General features: G+C 46.0%; 1 protein-coding gene across 1 annotated transcript; it reads left to right on the top strand.

Annotated features, from left to right (window-relative positions):
- Nucleotides 1–6,899: 6,899 nt before the first annotated feature.
- On the top strand, nucleotides 6,900–14,004 carry LOC123061447 (ABC transporter G family member 36). Its single transcript, XM_044484568.1, has 21 exons — nucleotides 6,900–7,413; nucleotides 7,509–7,629; nucleotides 7,711–7,799; nucleotides 7,993–8,237; nucleotides 8,365–8,441; nucleotides 8,559–8,612; nucleotides 8,710–8,800; nucleotides 8,902–9,203; nucleotides 9,287–9,568; nucleotides 9,666–9,982; nucleotides 10,081–10,241; nucleotides 10,326–10,592; nucleotides 10,681–10,931; nucleotides 11,017–11,349; nucleotides 11,424–11,714; nucleotides 11,886–11,969; nucleotides 12,050–12,183; nucleotides 12,590–12,817; nucleotides 12,900–13,071; nucleotides 13,181–13,435; nucleotides 13,530–14,004. The coding sequence occupies exons 1-21, from the start codon at nucleotides 7,061–7,063 to the stop codon at nucleotides 13,785–13,787; spliced, it is 4,365 nt and encodes a 1,454-aa protein (XP_044340503.1). The 5' UTR covers nucleotides 6,900–7,060; the 3' UTR covers nucleotides 13,788–14,004.
- The last annotated feature ends 1,084 nt before the right edge of the window (nucleotides 14,005–15,088 follow it).

The raw sequence follows: 15,088 nt of genomic DNA, 5'->3' as shown, positions 1-15,088 counted from the left end.
TTAAATGGGGAGCAACATCGCGAGCTATTGATCTACAACATAGATATGCTAATACTACCAGGACTAAGTTCATGATAAATTAAAGTTCAATTAATCATATTACTTAAGAACTCCCACTTAGATAGACATCCCTCTAATCATCTAAGTGATCACGTGATCCAAATCAACTAAACCATAACCGATCATCACGTGAAATGGAATAGCTTTCAATGGTGAACATCATTATGTTGATCATATCTACTATATGATTCACGCTCGACCTTTCGGTCTCAGTGTTCCGAGGCCATATCTGCATATGCTAGGCTCGTCAAGTTTAACCTGAGTATTCTGCGTGTGCAAAACTGGCTTGCACCCGTTGTAGATGGACGTAGAGCTTATCACACCCGATCATCACGTGGTGTCTGGGCACGACGAACTTTGGCAACGGTGCATACTCAGGGAGAACACTTTTATCTTGAAATTTAGTGAGAGATCATCTTATAATGCTACCGTCAAACAAAGCAAGATAAGATGCATAAAAGATAAACATCACATGCAATCAATATAAGTGATATGATATGGCCATCATCATCTTGTGCTTGTGATCTCCATCTCCGAAGCACCGTCATGATCACCATCGTCACCGGCGCGACACCTTGATCACCATCGTAGCATCGTTGTCGTCTCGCCAATCTTATGCTTCCACGACTATCGCTACCGCTTAGTGATAAAGTAAAGCATTACAGCGCAATTGCATTGCATACAATAAAGCGACAACCATATGGCTCCTGCCAGTTGCCGATAACTCGGTTACAAAACATGATCATCTCATACAATAAAATTTAGCATCATGTCTTGACCATATCACATCACAACATGCCCTGCAAAAACAAGTTAGACGTCCTCTACTTTGTTGTTGCAAGTTTTACGTGGCTGCTACGGGCTGAGCAAGAACCGTTCTTACCTACGCATCAAAACCACAACGATAGTTTGTCAAGTTGGTGCTGTTTTAACCTTCGCAAGGACCGGGCGTAGCCACACTCGGTTCAACTAAAGTTGGAGAAACTGACACCCGCCAGCCACCTGTGTGCAAAGCACGTCGGTAGAACCAGTCTCGCGTAAGCGTACGCGTAATGTCGGTCCGGGCCGCTTCATCCAACAATACCGCCGAACCAAAGTGTGACATGCTGGTAAGCAGTATGACTTATATCGCCCACAACTCACTTGTGTTCTACTCGTGCACAACATCAACGCATAAAACCTAGGCTCGGATGCCACTGTTGGGGAACGTAGTAATTTCAAAAAAATTCCTACGCACACGCAAGATCATGGTGATGCATAGCAACGAGAGGGGAGAGTGTTGTCCACGTACCCTCGTAGACCGAAAGCGGAAGCGTTAGCACAACGCGGTTGATGTAGTCGTACGTCTTCACGGCCCGACCGATCAAGCACCGAAACTACGGCACCTCCGAGTTCTAGCACACGTTCAGCTCGATGACGATCCCCGGACTCCGATCCAGCAGAATGTCGGGGAAGAGTTCCGTCAGCACGACGGCGTGGTGACGATCTTGATGTTCTACTGTCGCAGGGCTTCGCCTAAGCACCACTACAATATTATCGAGGACTATGGTGGAGGGGGGCACCGCACACGGCTAAGAGATCAATGATCAACTGTTGTGTCTATGGGGTGCCCCCTGCCCCCGTATATAAAGGAGCAAGGGAGGGAGGCGGCCGGCCTAGGAGGAGGGCGCGCCAAGGGGGGAGTCCTACTCCCACCGGGAGTAGGACTCCTCCTTCCCTTGTTGGAGTAGGAGAGAAGGAAAGAGGGGGAGAGGGACAAGGAAAAGTGGGCTGCACCCCTTGTCCAATTCGGACCAGAGGGGGGGGCGCGCCTCCTTCCTTTTGGCCTCTCTCCTCTATTCCCGTATGGCTCAATAAGGCACATATACTCTCCGGCGAATTCCCGTAACTCTTCGGTACTCCGAAAAATACCCGAATCACTCGGAACCTTTACGATGTCCGAATATAGTCGTCCAATATATCGATCTTTACGTCTCAACCATTTCGAGACTCCTCGTCATGTCCCCGATCTCATCCGGGACTCCGAACTCCTTCGGTACATCAAAACTCATAAACTCATAATATAACTGTCATCGAAACCTTAAGTGTGCGGACCCTACGGGTTCGAGAACTATGTAGACATGACCGAGACACGTCTCCGGTCAATAACCAATAGCGGAACCTAGATGCTCATATTGGCTCCCACATATTCTACGAAGATCTTTATCGGTCAGACCGCATAACAACATACGTTGTTCCCTTTGTCATCGGTATGTTACTTGCCCGAGATTCGATCGTCGGTATCTCAATACCTAGTTCAATCTCGTTACCGGCAAGTCTCTTTACTCGTTCCGTAATACATCATCCTGCAACTAACTCATTAGTTGCAATGCTTGCAAGGCTTAAGTGATGTGCATTACCGAGAGGGCCCAGAGATACCTCTCCGACAATCGGAGTGACAAATCCTAATCTCGAAATACGCCAACCCAACAAGTACCTTCGGAGACACCTGTAGAGCACCTTTATAATCACCCAGTTACGTTGTGACGTTTGGTAGCACACAAAGTGTTCCTCCGGTAAACGGGAGTTGCATAATCTCATAGTCATAGGAACATGTATAAGTCATGAAGAAAGCAATAGCAACAAACTAAACGATCAAGTGCTATGCTAACAGAATGGGTCAAGTCAATCACATCATTCTCCTAATGATGTGATCCCGTTAATCAAATGACAACTCATGTCTATGGTTAGGAAACATAACCATCTTTGATCAACGAGCTAGTCAAGTAGAGGCATACTAGTGACACTCTGTTTGTCTATGTATTCACACATGTATTATGTTTCCAGTTAATACAATTCTAGCATGAATAATAAACATTTATCATGATATAAGGAAATAAATAATAACTTTATTATTGCCTCTAGGGCATATTTCCTTCACAATTTACTTTCCTCTGCAATCTTTTACTTTCCATTCCATAAATCAAAATATTACTTTACCGTTTAACCATCTCTATCAGATCTCAGTTTGCGAATAACCGTGAAGGGATTGACACCCCCTTTGTCGTTGGTTGCAAGTTGGTGTTTGTTTGTGCAGGTATTCGGTGGCTTGTTGTGTAGTCTCCTACTGGATTGATACCTTGGTTCTCAAAACTGAGGGAAATACTTACGCTACCTTGCTGCATCACCATTTCCTCTTCAAGGGAAAACCAACACAAGCTCAAGAGGTAGCAGACTGTCGGACTGGTGTTCTTTTGAATTCTGGCATTTAGAAACTAAGCATATTTGCTCTTTTTGGTTGTGATTGGGGATGCGATCCGGCGCGGGTGTGATCCGGCGTGTTGTGTGGATCAGCATAGATTTGAATTGGAATTTGCTGGCTGACAGAATGAGGCTATGGTTGGATGGCGTCCTCCCGCATCCGTGTCCGCGGACTGGCCCCCCCTATCCGCGGACGGATGCGGGACATTTTTTGCGGGTTGCTGTTGGAGATGCCATAACTTGCTCTTTAAAATAGGTACTGGCTATTCCTAGATACATAGAGATGACAATGTGTACCCATTACCCACGTACCCGATGGGTAAAAACCAATGGTATGGGACAAAAAGTCATCATGGTATATAAATAGGAAATCTCAAGCCCACCGCGTAGAGTGGGTACGGGTATGGGACCGCATGATTCATAACCTCATACTCATATATCTGTACAGATTCTAACAAGTACATACAAATTACCTCTATGCTTTGTTGTGAGTTTGTGAACTTAAAATGTATGATTATGTGCTATTGTTTATGACAATGTGTGGTTGTTTTGATGTGTTGCTGTTTATGATAATGTGTTGTTGTTTATAGAAGGTGTCATTTATGATGTGTTGTTGTTTATAAGTATGTGTTGTTGTTATGGTGCTTTGTTATTTATACATTATGATCATATGTTGTTGTTCATGATTATGTACTGCTCAAATTGATGCTTTGCAAACATGTGTATTTTTACCCGCGGGTGCCCGTTTACCTTGTCCAGTGATAGGTATGGCAAAAATGTACCCATTGGTGGGTATGAGTACGGTGATGGGTAGGCTCAAAGGGAACATGTAAGGGTATGTGGTGGATCCACCTGTACCCTAACCCGGTGGGTGCCATCCCTATACATAGGGAGGTTTTCTCAATAAAAGGTAACATATTAATATCAAGATGATACCAATTATACTTGGTTTCTGCAATGACACAACATCAAAATCTGGTTAGGCCATTCACGTTAAGACATTGAAAATGCACACCACCAAAAAATAAAAATAAAAAGAGAAGGAGAAACAAATAAACCCGACACAACCAATGCCTTGCAATAGACAAGCAAGGACGCTATCTAGCATCCTTTGCAACACATGAGCTACTAGAAAGGTTCCCCAAAATAACGCCTTCAAGAAGATAATGAAGCTAAAGTGTTGCCACCGTGGGATTCAACCACTGCAGGGCAGATCTTGGCTTTTCACGCCGGAGAGCACGCCAGAGTAGACTCCAAAGCAATACCTCAACAAGGACATGACGTGTGAAACACTACCATTGCCAGGTACAACAATTGGATGTCGAACCTAGGTTTTCACGCAGAGCTCGAGACCTAGAGCTTGAAAAGCACCACCAAGCCGAAGACACCATATGTTGCCACCACCTGAAGAAGACGAAGCTATGAAAAGGCACCCACTCATGAAAAATTGAAATACGAGCCATTTCATTCCCATTCATGCCCTGAAGGTAGCCGCTCGCCTGCACATCCTTGGCGTGGATATCACCACACCATCAAATCTATGTATGCAAGCACATAACCGTCACAATAATGCAGAGAGCCGAACATCGCTGGGATCCATCTCACTCGCATGTGCTTCGAAAATCCTATGACAAAGGTCGACGACGACAATGACGCCGAGATGTGGCGACAACTCCGTAGCTACCGCAAGCCATAGAGGCAACCACTCCCATCCAACCAATGTATGTCTACACGCCGCAGACCCTAGCCGAGTTGAAGGCCTATATCACCACCCGCGACTATCAGCATCCTATGGCCCTCGGGGCGCCACGCCCAGATATTCAAGCTCCATCAATTATGGCATGCTGCCTGGGCCCCTGTGCTATGTTAACGGAAAGCTCTTCGCACGAGGGCTCAACACACGAAAACGCATCCCCGTCGCTTTCCCCGACCGAGCGGGCCTTGCCCGTTAGTGTCCACCGGCGGCGGCGGGGAAGGAGAGAAAAGGAGGTTGTAGGGATGACAACATCTAGGGTTTTGCCTGATCCGCCCCTGTGGGTGACATGAGTGCTCAACTATTTCTTTTGTATTGAGTAATTTGAGAAGAGATTTTTCAGTACTGTAACAATGGAGAATTTTCTATTACATCCCACCAATTTCGGATAGTGCGTAACCCATAGGGAAAATATAAAAAAAATAGTTTTAACCTTGACTTGTTTTATTTACAAGAAATTGTGGAAAACTTCTTTTCTTTCCGCTTAGAGCATCTAGAACTAAAATTTTGCTCAAGACCTAAAATGTAAAATTTGGATTTTTGGCCCAAAAAACGACTCCAGCAATACATCTAAAAGTGATGCATGCGGACAAAATTGTTTTGGTAGCCACCTAAATTTTTCTACCTAGTACCAATATTTGGGTCCTTACTATACCGCCAAAAATACCAACAAAGTGCCGCAACCCAACCATCCCGGTGTTTTCACCGCTACTGCACCGGCCCACCCTACGTTAGCGCTTGCCGATCACCGACTCCCTCAACGGCCGCTGAGTTTGCGACGCCACCGCCCAATCTCGTCGAGCTCCTCCCCGCTAAAGCTCGATTTCGGCCGGCCGGCGCCGGATCAGCCCCCCCCCCCCCACCCACACACACACACACATTCTAGGCAACACACAAATTGTGAATGACGACATGGATATGCTTTTATTGAATAATAACTAATGTCACATGAAGGTCTCGTTTGGTTCATATGATAGTAAGTAAAATAACATGTATCTCACACCGCAAGAAAAGAAAAGAAAAAGACATGTATCTTAATTTTTATAGGGAAAGAGATCTCATTTGATTCATAGGTAAGAATTTTCCATCGAGTATAGACTAATGTTTTTTTCATTTGAAATGTAAAGGATTAATTCCTACTCACGTAGAAATAGAAATCGATTCCTATACAAATCAAAGGGCGCCAGAGAAAATCTTCCTCATAGAATTCCTACTAAAATCCTTCCTACTCAGCGGCCAAAAATAGATTGGACAGAGGGGGGGAAATGCTGGGAAATAAATACTTACGGGTTTAATCAAGCCCGCATTCCCGCAGGTAAGGCTGGTCACAATGGGGAGGAACTTAGGAGTAACATCACACACTCCAATACAACTTTGCTTATGTGTCACATATTTAATGAAGAGAGAGGTGCTTGTGGTAACTAGCTAAGTTACCGGAACATCACACACTCCAAGAAACAATGAATCTATAACCTAATAAATACATTGTTGCATGACACTACATAGATGTTCCTACCCATTGTGGAGGTAGTAACATAGTCTAGGGAAGTGTGTAAGTTACTAGACTATGTTCTTGCCCATTGTGACCAGCCTAATGCTGGCGAAATAAATGCTGGCTCGCCAAATCCTTCGCGGAAGGACACGCCGTTCTAGAGGACTGCGGCCCTAGTCCAGCCTCGGAGTACGGACTAGGCTTCTAGAAGCGACAAGCGGCCGCACGGTAGAAATGGACGGGGATTTCCGTGGTACCCAAGCCGTCTCCCGTGTTCTCACTTTCCCCGCTTCCCAACTCTGACTCGCAATCGCAAGCCAAAGCCACCACCTTCTTCCCTGCCCCGTTCCGTCCCAACGGATTCCCACGCCCTACAAAACCCCCGTCGTCCCAGCTTCCCTCCCAGCACCAGCCGCAGTCCCACCTCACCCGAATAAGCATAAACGCGCCCGAGAGGCTTGAAACACACCCGAAAAGCCCTTGGAAATCACGCCGACGGTGGGGGGTTAGGCGAGATGGACGCGACGGCGGAAATCCACAATGTCGCCAGCATGCGGCGCGACAGCGGGTCCATATGGCGGCGCGGGGACGACGTGTTCTCGCGATCGTCCAGGGACGAGGACGACGAGGAGGCGCTGCGCTGGGCCGCGCTCGAGAAACTGCCCACCTACGACCGCGTCCGCCGTGCCATCCTCCCGCCTCTCGACGGCGGCGAGGGCGCGGCCCCCGGAGCGGCGGCGGGGAAGGGGGTCGTGGACGTGCACGGCCTCGGGCCGCGCGAGCGCCGGGCTCTCCTCGAGCGCCTCGTGCGCGTCGCCGACGAGGACAACGAGCGCTTCCTGCTCAAGCTCAAGGACCGCCTCGAGCGGTGCGTGCGTGCTACTACTCGTTTCCGTTTTCTGGCCGGAGCTCGTCGCCATGCCTGCCGGGTGTTTGATGATTTGTGCGTGTTTGGTTGCGCAGGGTTGGGATTGAAATGCCGACGATCGAGGTGCGGTTCGAGCGCCTGGTGGCGGAGGCGGAGGTCCGGGTCGGCAACAGCGGCCTCCCCACCGTCCTCAACTCCATCACCAACACGCTCGAGGTGATCATCGCACCAACACGTTTGTGTCTCAGCGTGTGAGTGGAAGAGATCATTGATTTGTTTTGGTTGTGCTTGGTGCAGGAAGCGGCCAACGCGCTGCGCATACTCCCCAACAGGAAGCGGACCATGCCCATCCTCCACGACGTCAGTGGCATCATCAAGCCACGCAGGTAGTCAAAACATCTCTCTTGCCTTTTGGCCACAGAAAACATGCGATGCTCATGCTCATGCTCATGCTCTGCTTGCCTGCGGAGTACACTTGTCACCTGTTTGAACATTGAACTTGTAGACTTTGACCCGGGTCTTTTGGAACTCGGTTTCATTCATCGCTCCTTCCACCTCACGCTCTTTTCGTTCGCGCAGGATGACACTCCTGTTGGGCCCACCTGGGTCCGGCAAGACCACCTTGCTGCTCGCCTTGGCCGGGAGGCTCGACAAAGACCTCAAGGTCTCAGGCAATGTTACCTACAACGGGCACGGGATGGAGGAGTTTGTGCCGGAGAGGACGGCGGCGTACATAAGCCAGCACGACCTCCACATAGGGGAGATGACCGTGAGGGAGACACTTGCCTTCTCCGCACGCTGCCAGGGTGTTGGCACTCGCTTTGGTACCATTCTCTGCAACTGTCACATGCACTTGCTCATGCATTCATTTCTGCTGTTTTCAGATTCTGTGGGATTGGCTTAGTTTGCTTGAGATATGCTTATCAAGCTTCCTTTTTGTTACATCGCCAGATATGCTGACTGAGTTGTCGAGGCGAGAGAAGGCCGCAAATATCAAGCCAGATGCTGATATTGATGCATTTATGAAGGCAAGACTTGCAAATCCGAAATAAACCAATAATATTTTGGTGGTTTCTGTGTGTTCTTCATGATATCTAATCTGAAATGAAGACTTCATGTTTTTTTTTTCTGTTTATCTTCATTAGGCGTCTTCAATGGGAGGTCTGGAGGCCAATGTGAACACAGACTATATACTGAAGGTAGTACATGAAACTTTGAGCTACAGCTACGAGTAACTTCAGATTGAATTACCCAAATCTGTCTTGCTCACCGTTTGGACATTGCTATATTTTACAGATATTAGGACTAGAGATGTGTGCAGACACGATGGTTGGGGACGAGATGCTGAGGGGCATCTCTGGTGGACAACGGAAGCGTGTTACAACTGGTAAAAAAAGATAGAACTCCAGCTCCATTTCAGTATGTATGTCAACGTCAGCTATTAAATAAACAGTTACATGAATAAGCTTACGTTGATATGTCCTGTAGGTGAGATGCTAGTTGGGCCGGCCAAGGCGCTCTTCATGGACGAGATCTCAACTGGGCTCGACAGCTCAACTACATTCCAGATTGTAAACTCACTCAGGCAATCTGTGCACATCCTTGGTGGCACAGCCGTCATCTCCCTGCTGCAGCCGGCCCCTGAAACGTACAACTTATTTGATGACATTATCCTCCTCTCTGATGGCCAAGTCGTGTACCAGGGCCCTCGTGAGGACGTGCTTGAATTCTTTGAGTCTGTGGGGTTCAAGTGTCCTGAGAGGAAGGGCATCGCTGACTTCTTGCAAGAGGTACTTACATTGCCATTGCTACCACCTTATGTACTGAATGGGTGCTTTTATTAAAGACATGTCTCTGTGTGATTAATGAATAGGTGACTTCGAAGAAAGATCAAAAGCAATACTGGGCGCAGGGTGATGAGCCCTACAGGTTCGTGCCGGTTAAGGACTTTGTGCGTGCATTCCAGTCATTCCACACCGGGAGAGCTATAAGAAAGGAGCTCGCAGTGCCATTCGACAAGAGCAAGAGCCATCCAGCAGCATTGACAACTACGAGGTATGGTGTGAGTGGCACGGAGCTGCTAAAGGCAAACATTGACAGGGAGATCCTCCTCATGAAGAGGAACTCTTTCGTCTACATGTTTAGAACCTTCCAGGTAATTGCCATTAGTACAAACAAATATATTGGTTGGTATATAATGGAATGAGAAGCAACATAGGCATGACGAATTCCCTCATGTTCTGACATTACAGCTGATCCTCATGTCATTTATTGCAATGACGCTCTTCTTCCGTACAAAGATGAAGCGTGACTCGGTAACAAATGGGGGCATCTACATGGGGGCACTCTTCTTTGGTGTGCTCATGATCATGTTCAATGGCTTCTCTGAGCTTGCACTCACCGTCTTTAAGCTACCTGTGTTCTTCAAGCAGAGAGATCTCCTTTTCTACCCAGCATGGGCCTACACAATACCCTCATGGATCCTCAAGATCCCAATAACATTTGTTGAGGTTGGCGGTTATGTTTTCATAACATACTATGTCATGGGGTTCGACCCAAATGTAGGCAGGTGAGATTTATGGGGATCCTCTTTTTGGTTAACAACTACGCATCTTGTTTTGATGCTGTTCGGAAATGTTCTGACAGTACCCGCTATCCATCAACCAGGTTCTTCAAGCAATATCTTCTTATGTTAGCAATCAATCAGATGGCGGCATCACTCTTCCGATTCATTGGTGGAGCAGCAAGGAACATGATTGTTGCGAATGTCTTTGCATCATTCATGCTGCTCATTTTTATGGTATTGGGCGGATTCATTCTAGTAAGAGGTAAATATTCATCCTTCTTGCCTAATAGTCCTTGACAATACAGATTTTTTTCATATGTAAGCCTCCCTTCTTTCGAACTTGCAGAAAAAGTGAAGAAATGGTGGATTTGGGGCTACTGGATCTCCCCACTAATGTATGCACAGAATGCCATCTCAGTGAATGAGTTCTTCGGTCACAGCTGGGATAAAATATTGAATAGCACGGCCTCAAACGAGACCCTTGGAGTGCAAGTCCTGAAGTATCGCGGAGTGTTTCCAGAAGCAAAGTGGTACTGGATCGGTTTGGGTGCAATGCTCGGGTACACCTTGTTGTTCAATGCTCTCTTCACTCTTGCCCTTACATATCTGAAGGGTGAGTGCATGCAGAACTAGTTTGATCATTTTTCGTGGATTTGGTTATTATCTATTCCTGAGAACGGTTTCATCTTGGGGTTTTCCAGCATACGGTAACTCCCGTTCGTCGGTATCTGAAGACGAACTGAAGGAGAAGCATGCCAACCTGAACGGTGAGGTTCTGGACATTGATCGCCTGGAATCACCAAGCAATGATGGGCCGATACGAATGAACACTGGAAATGACTCAGCAATAGTCGAAGAGAATTCTAGCCCCATGCAAAGGGGAATGGTGCTTCCATTTCTCCCGCTTTCACTCACGTTTGACAACATCAGATACTCTGTTGACATGCCACCGGTAATTGATAAAAAAATGCTTCTGTTACAGTATCATCGTAGGTCATTGTCGTAGTTCCTAACCATGAGTACGAAATTTGTTTCAGGAAATGAAAGCACAAGGCGTAGTTGAAGACCGATTGGAGCTCCTCAAAGGTGTTAGTGGATCTTTCAGGCCAGGGGTACTGACTGCCCTGATGGGTGTCAGTGGTGCTGGCAAGACTACTCTGATGGATGTGTTGGCAGGGAGAAAGACAGGTGGGTACATTCAAGGAAACATCAGCATTTCAGGATACCCGAAGAAACAAGAGACCTTTGCACGCGTATCAGGATACTGCGAACAGAATGATATCCACTCTCCGCAGGTGACAGTCTATGAGTCGCTGCTTTTCTCAGCGTGGCTCCGTCTTCCCGAGGATGTTGATTCAAACAAAAGAAGGGTCAGTCAACCAAAATAGCAATTATTAGCTTTAGTTAATACACGATCGACTGTTTCTTACCTCTGTGTATGCAGATGTTCATCGAGGAGGTGATGGAGCTTGTGGAGCTCAAGCCTCTGAAAGATGCATTGGTTGGTCTACCGGGAGTGAATGGTCTGTCAACTGAACAGAGGAAGAGGCTGACCATTGCTGTGGAGCTCGTTGCTAATCCTTCTATCATTTTCATGGATGAGCCAACCTCCGGACTTGATGCCCGAGCAGCCGCAATCGTGATGAGGACAGTGAGGAACACTGTTGATACTGGTAGAACTGTGGTTTGCACGATTCATCAACCTAGCATTGACATATTTGAAGCATTTGATGAGGTGAGTGAGATCTCACAGCGGAGATTTCTACCAGCTTTCCTGTGGAACATTCTCTACTGTAGAAGTGTGATCTGCACGATTCATTAGCCTGGCTTGACCGCTTGATTATGGCTGGTTGTCCAAACCTTGAATTATGCCCTGAGATCTAAACTTCCTGATCAATGCTTGCAGCTATTCCTGATGAAGCGAGGTGGAGAAGAGATCTATGCTGGTCCATTGGGCCATCATTCTGCAGACTTAATCAATTACTACGAGGTAAACCAATGTTACAAGAATTTGAATATTACCCCAATCTAATTTGCTTACTGATAAGCCCATGGTTTTGTTTTGCTCAGGGCATTCATGGAGTCAGCAAAATTAAAGATGGCTACAATCCAGCAACATGGATGTTGGAAGTGACAACGATCGGTCAAGAACAGATGCTAGCCATTGATTTCAGTGACATATACAAGAAATCTGAACTCTACCAGTGAGTAACTTACTTGCCATCCTAGATATAGTCATTTGGAATCACATTAGATGGTCAAGGAAACATAGTTATTTTAAGTATGCTACAGATAAAGTAACTTAGCATACTACAGATAAATAGGTACTAGATTTATTTATGGTATGTCAAAACCTTAGAAGTTTGCTACAGGTAACTCAGCATACTAATACAACTAAGGTATGATAACAAACTGAAGGACTACCCGGTTGTAACATACTAATGCTCTTTGACTTGGACTTAGATTTGCAAAGGCAGACTTCCAATAGGCCAGCTTTTTTTCGGAAACGGTTTTTTTTCTTCGAAGTGGACAATAGGCCAGCTTTCCTTTCTCCAATGCATTTTTGCTATGGCAGATGTAGATGTAATATTGGCATGTTACCTTTTGCAGGAGAAACAAGGCATTGATAAAGGAACTAAGCCAACCCGCGCCGGGTTCAACTGATCTGTATTTCCCTACCCAGTACTCGCAGTCTTCGATCACACAATGCATAGCTTGCCTGTGGAAGCAGAACCTGTCATACTGGAGGAACCCTCCTTACAATGCCGTTAGGTTCCTTTTCACTACTGTGATTGCTCTCCTCTTCGGCACCATCTTCTGGGACCTTGGTGGCAAAATGTATGTCATGACACACACATCCTATATAGCAAGCAAGCAGCCAACCTTTGAAATTTTATTTATCTCTTGGTTCTTATTCCAGGAGCCAGTCACAAGACTTGTTCAACGCCATGGGGTCAATGTATGCTGCAGTGCTGTTCATCGGTATTATGAACTGTACTTCGGTTCAACCAGTGGTGGCTGTGGAGAGGACAGTCTTTTACCGTGAAAGAGCAGCCGGCATGTACTCAGCATTCCCGTACGCATTTGGCCAGGTGAAAGTTGTTCTCTTATTATTCAAAGTTCCAGGTGCTCATGCTCTAAGCTGGTGGTTGCATTACTGAGAGCCAGAGTCTGATTAGTGTTGAAACTTCTCTATTGCAGGTTGTCATTGAACTCCCATACACACTCGCTCAGGCTACCGTACACGGAGTCATAGTTTACTCGATGATTGGGTTTGAGTGGACAGCTCCTAAATTCTTCTGGTACCTCTTCTTCATGTACTTCACGCTGCTCTACTTCACATTCTACGGCATGATGGCTGTTGGCTTGACACCCAACTACCACATCGCCTCAATCGTCTCGTCAGCATTCTACGCCATCTGGAATCTCTTCTCAGGTTTCATCATCCCCCGACCAGTAAGTGCCATCACCTTTGGCAGTCCACATCTACTCCTTTTTTCAGCATTTCGTAGCTTAACTATTCCCCGTTTTACCCTGAAACAATGTACAGAAAGTTCCAATCTGGTGGAGATGGTATTGCTGGGTATGCCCCGTAGCGTGGACACTGTACGGGCTGGTTGTCTCACAGTTCGGTGATGTCACAACGCCGATGGAGGACGGCACTCCCGTGAAAGACTTTATAGAGGGCTACTTCGACTTCAAGCACAGCTGGTTAGGTTATGTTGCTACGGTGGTCGTGGCGTTCGCGGTGCTGTTTGCCTTCTTGTTCAGTTTTGCCATCATGAAGCTCAACTTCCAGAAGAGGTAGATGATGACGATATGAGGCATGTTCTAGAAAGAAATGCATTAGTTGCCCGCAAGTATGAATTGATGTGTACATATCATTTGACCACATGGAATGTTTAGGTTCATTAGTTATCTTATACTAGTACATCATAGAGGTCTATCTTTTGTAAACATTTTGCACCACACGAATGCTTTTTTTTGGTAAACGGAATATATTAATATCAAGACGATATCAAGTACACCTGGCTTCTGCAGCAACTCAATACCACGGGCAACTTGAGACATTGATGATGCACACATCCAAATTATTACTAGAAGGCAAAAAAGAAAGAAAACCAAGATCTTAGGCATGTAGTAACTAACAAAGACATTGACCACTACGGTTACTTTATTCGGAGCCTTTAAAGACGGACTTGGATCCATCACTCCTACCCACAATCCTTTGCAACTTCAAAACCTGGTCTTAAGCACTAATGATTTACATGATCGGGAAGGTCCTTTCAACAAAGAGGAGATTGATTTGGTTAGTGAACATATGCCTGCTGACGAAGCCCTCAGACCAGATGGTTCCACAAAAGCTTCTCAAAGCTTGTTGGCACATTGTAACTCTGGACTTCTGCAAACTCATTGGGGATTTCTATTAGGGTCATATCAATATGGAGAGCATAAATTGTTTCTTCATCACCATGATCCCTAAGAAAGATAACCTTCTCTTCCGGGGACTTCACACCTATCTCTCTTCTCAATTGCGCATTGAAAATTCTCACCAAACTTCTGGCTAACAAAGTGCAAAGGACCATTCTTAAATTGGTGCATAAAAATCAATATGGATTTCTGCATAGCAAAAGTATCCAAGATTGTCTGGCATGGGCTTTTGAATATGTGCATCAATGCTATCACTCAAAGATTGAAATAGTGATTTTAAAACTTGATTTTGAGAAGGCATTTGATTTGATCTGCTTGACCATAACACTATCATGGAACTGCTTACCGCCAAAGGATTTGGACAAAGGTGGATGACCCGGATTAGTAAGGTTTCTAACACTGGTTTCTCTTCTGTACTGCCTAATGGTAACATAAAACCTGGAAAACAATTTTTCTGCACGAGGTGTTAGACAAGGATATCCACTTTCACCCCTCATTTTTGTGTTAGCTGCTGGCCTCCTACGGTCTATTTTCAGTGAACACATGCACACTCATTTGGCCGACTCCCCTTTAAGACATACATCTTGTCATCATCCAATTTATTCAGTGTGCAGATGACACATAGATTATTCTCCCTGCTAAAGCTGAGGGCATTTTACATGGAAAAAACCTTCCGCA

The sequence above is a fragment of the Triticum aestivum genome, chromosome 3A, assembly GCF_018294505.1.
Source record: "Triticum aestivum cultivar Chinese Spring chromosome 3A, IWGSC CS RefSeq v2.1, whole genome shotgun sequence".
Lineage (NCBI taxonomy): Eukaryota > Viridiplantae > Streptophyta > Magnoliopsida > Poales > Poaceae > Triticum > Triticum aestivum.
Note: the sequence above shows the minus strand (reverse complement) of the source record. Positions and strands in the feature narration are given on the sequence as shown.

Bases quoted from the DNA above. Each gene is read 5' to 3' on its own strand.
- LOC123061447 (XM_044484568.1), top strand. From the start codon at position 7,061: ATGGACGCGACGGCGGAAATCCACAATGTCGCCAGCATGCGGCGCGAC. The intron at 9,204-9,286 runs GTACTTACATTG...ATTAATGAATAG, and splicing joins TCGCTGACTTCTTGCAAGAG to GTGACTTCGAAGAAAGATCA. The intron at 11,715-11,885 runs GTGAGTGAGATC...CAATGCTTGCAG, and splicing joins TATTTGAAGCATTTGATGAG to CTATTCCTGATGAAGCGAGG.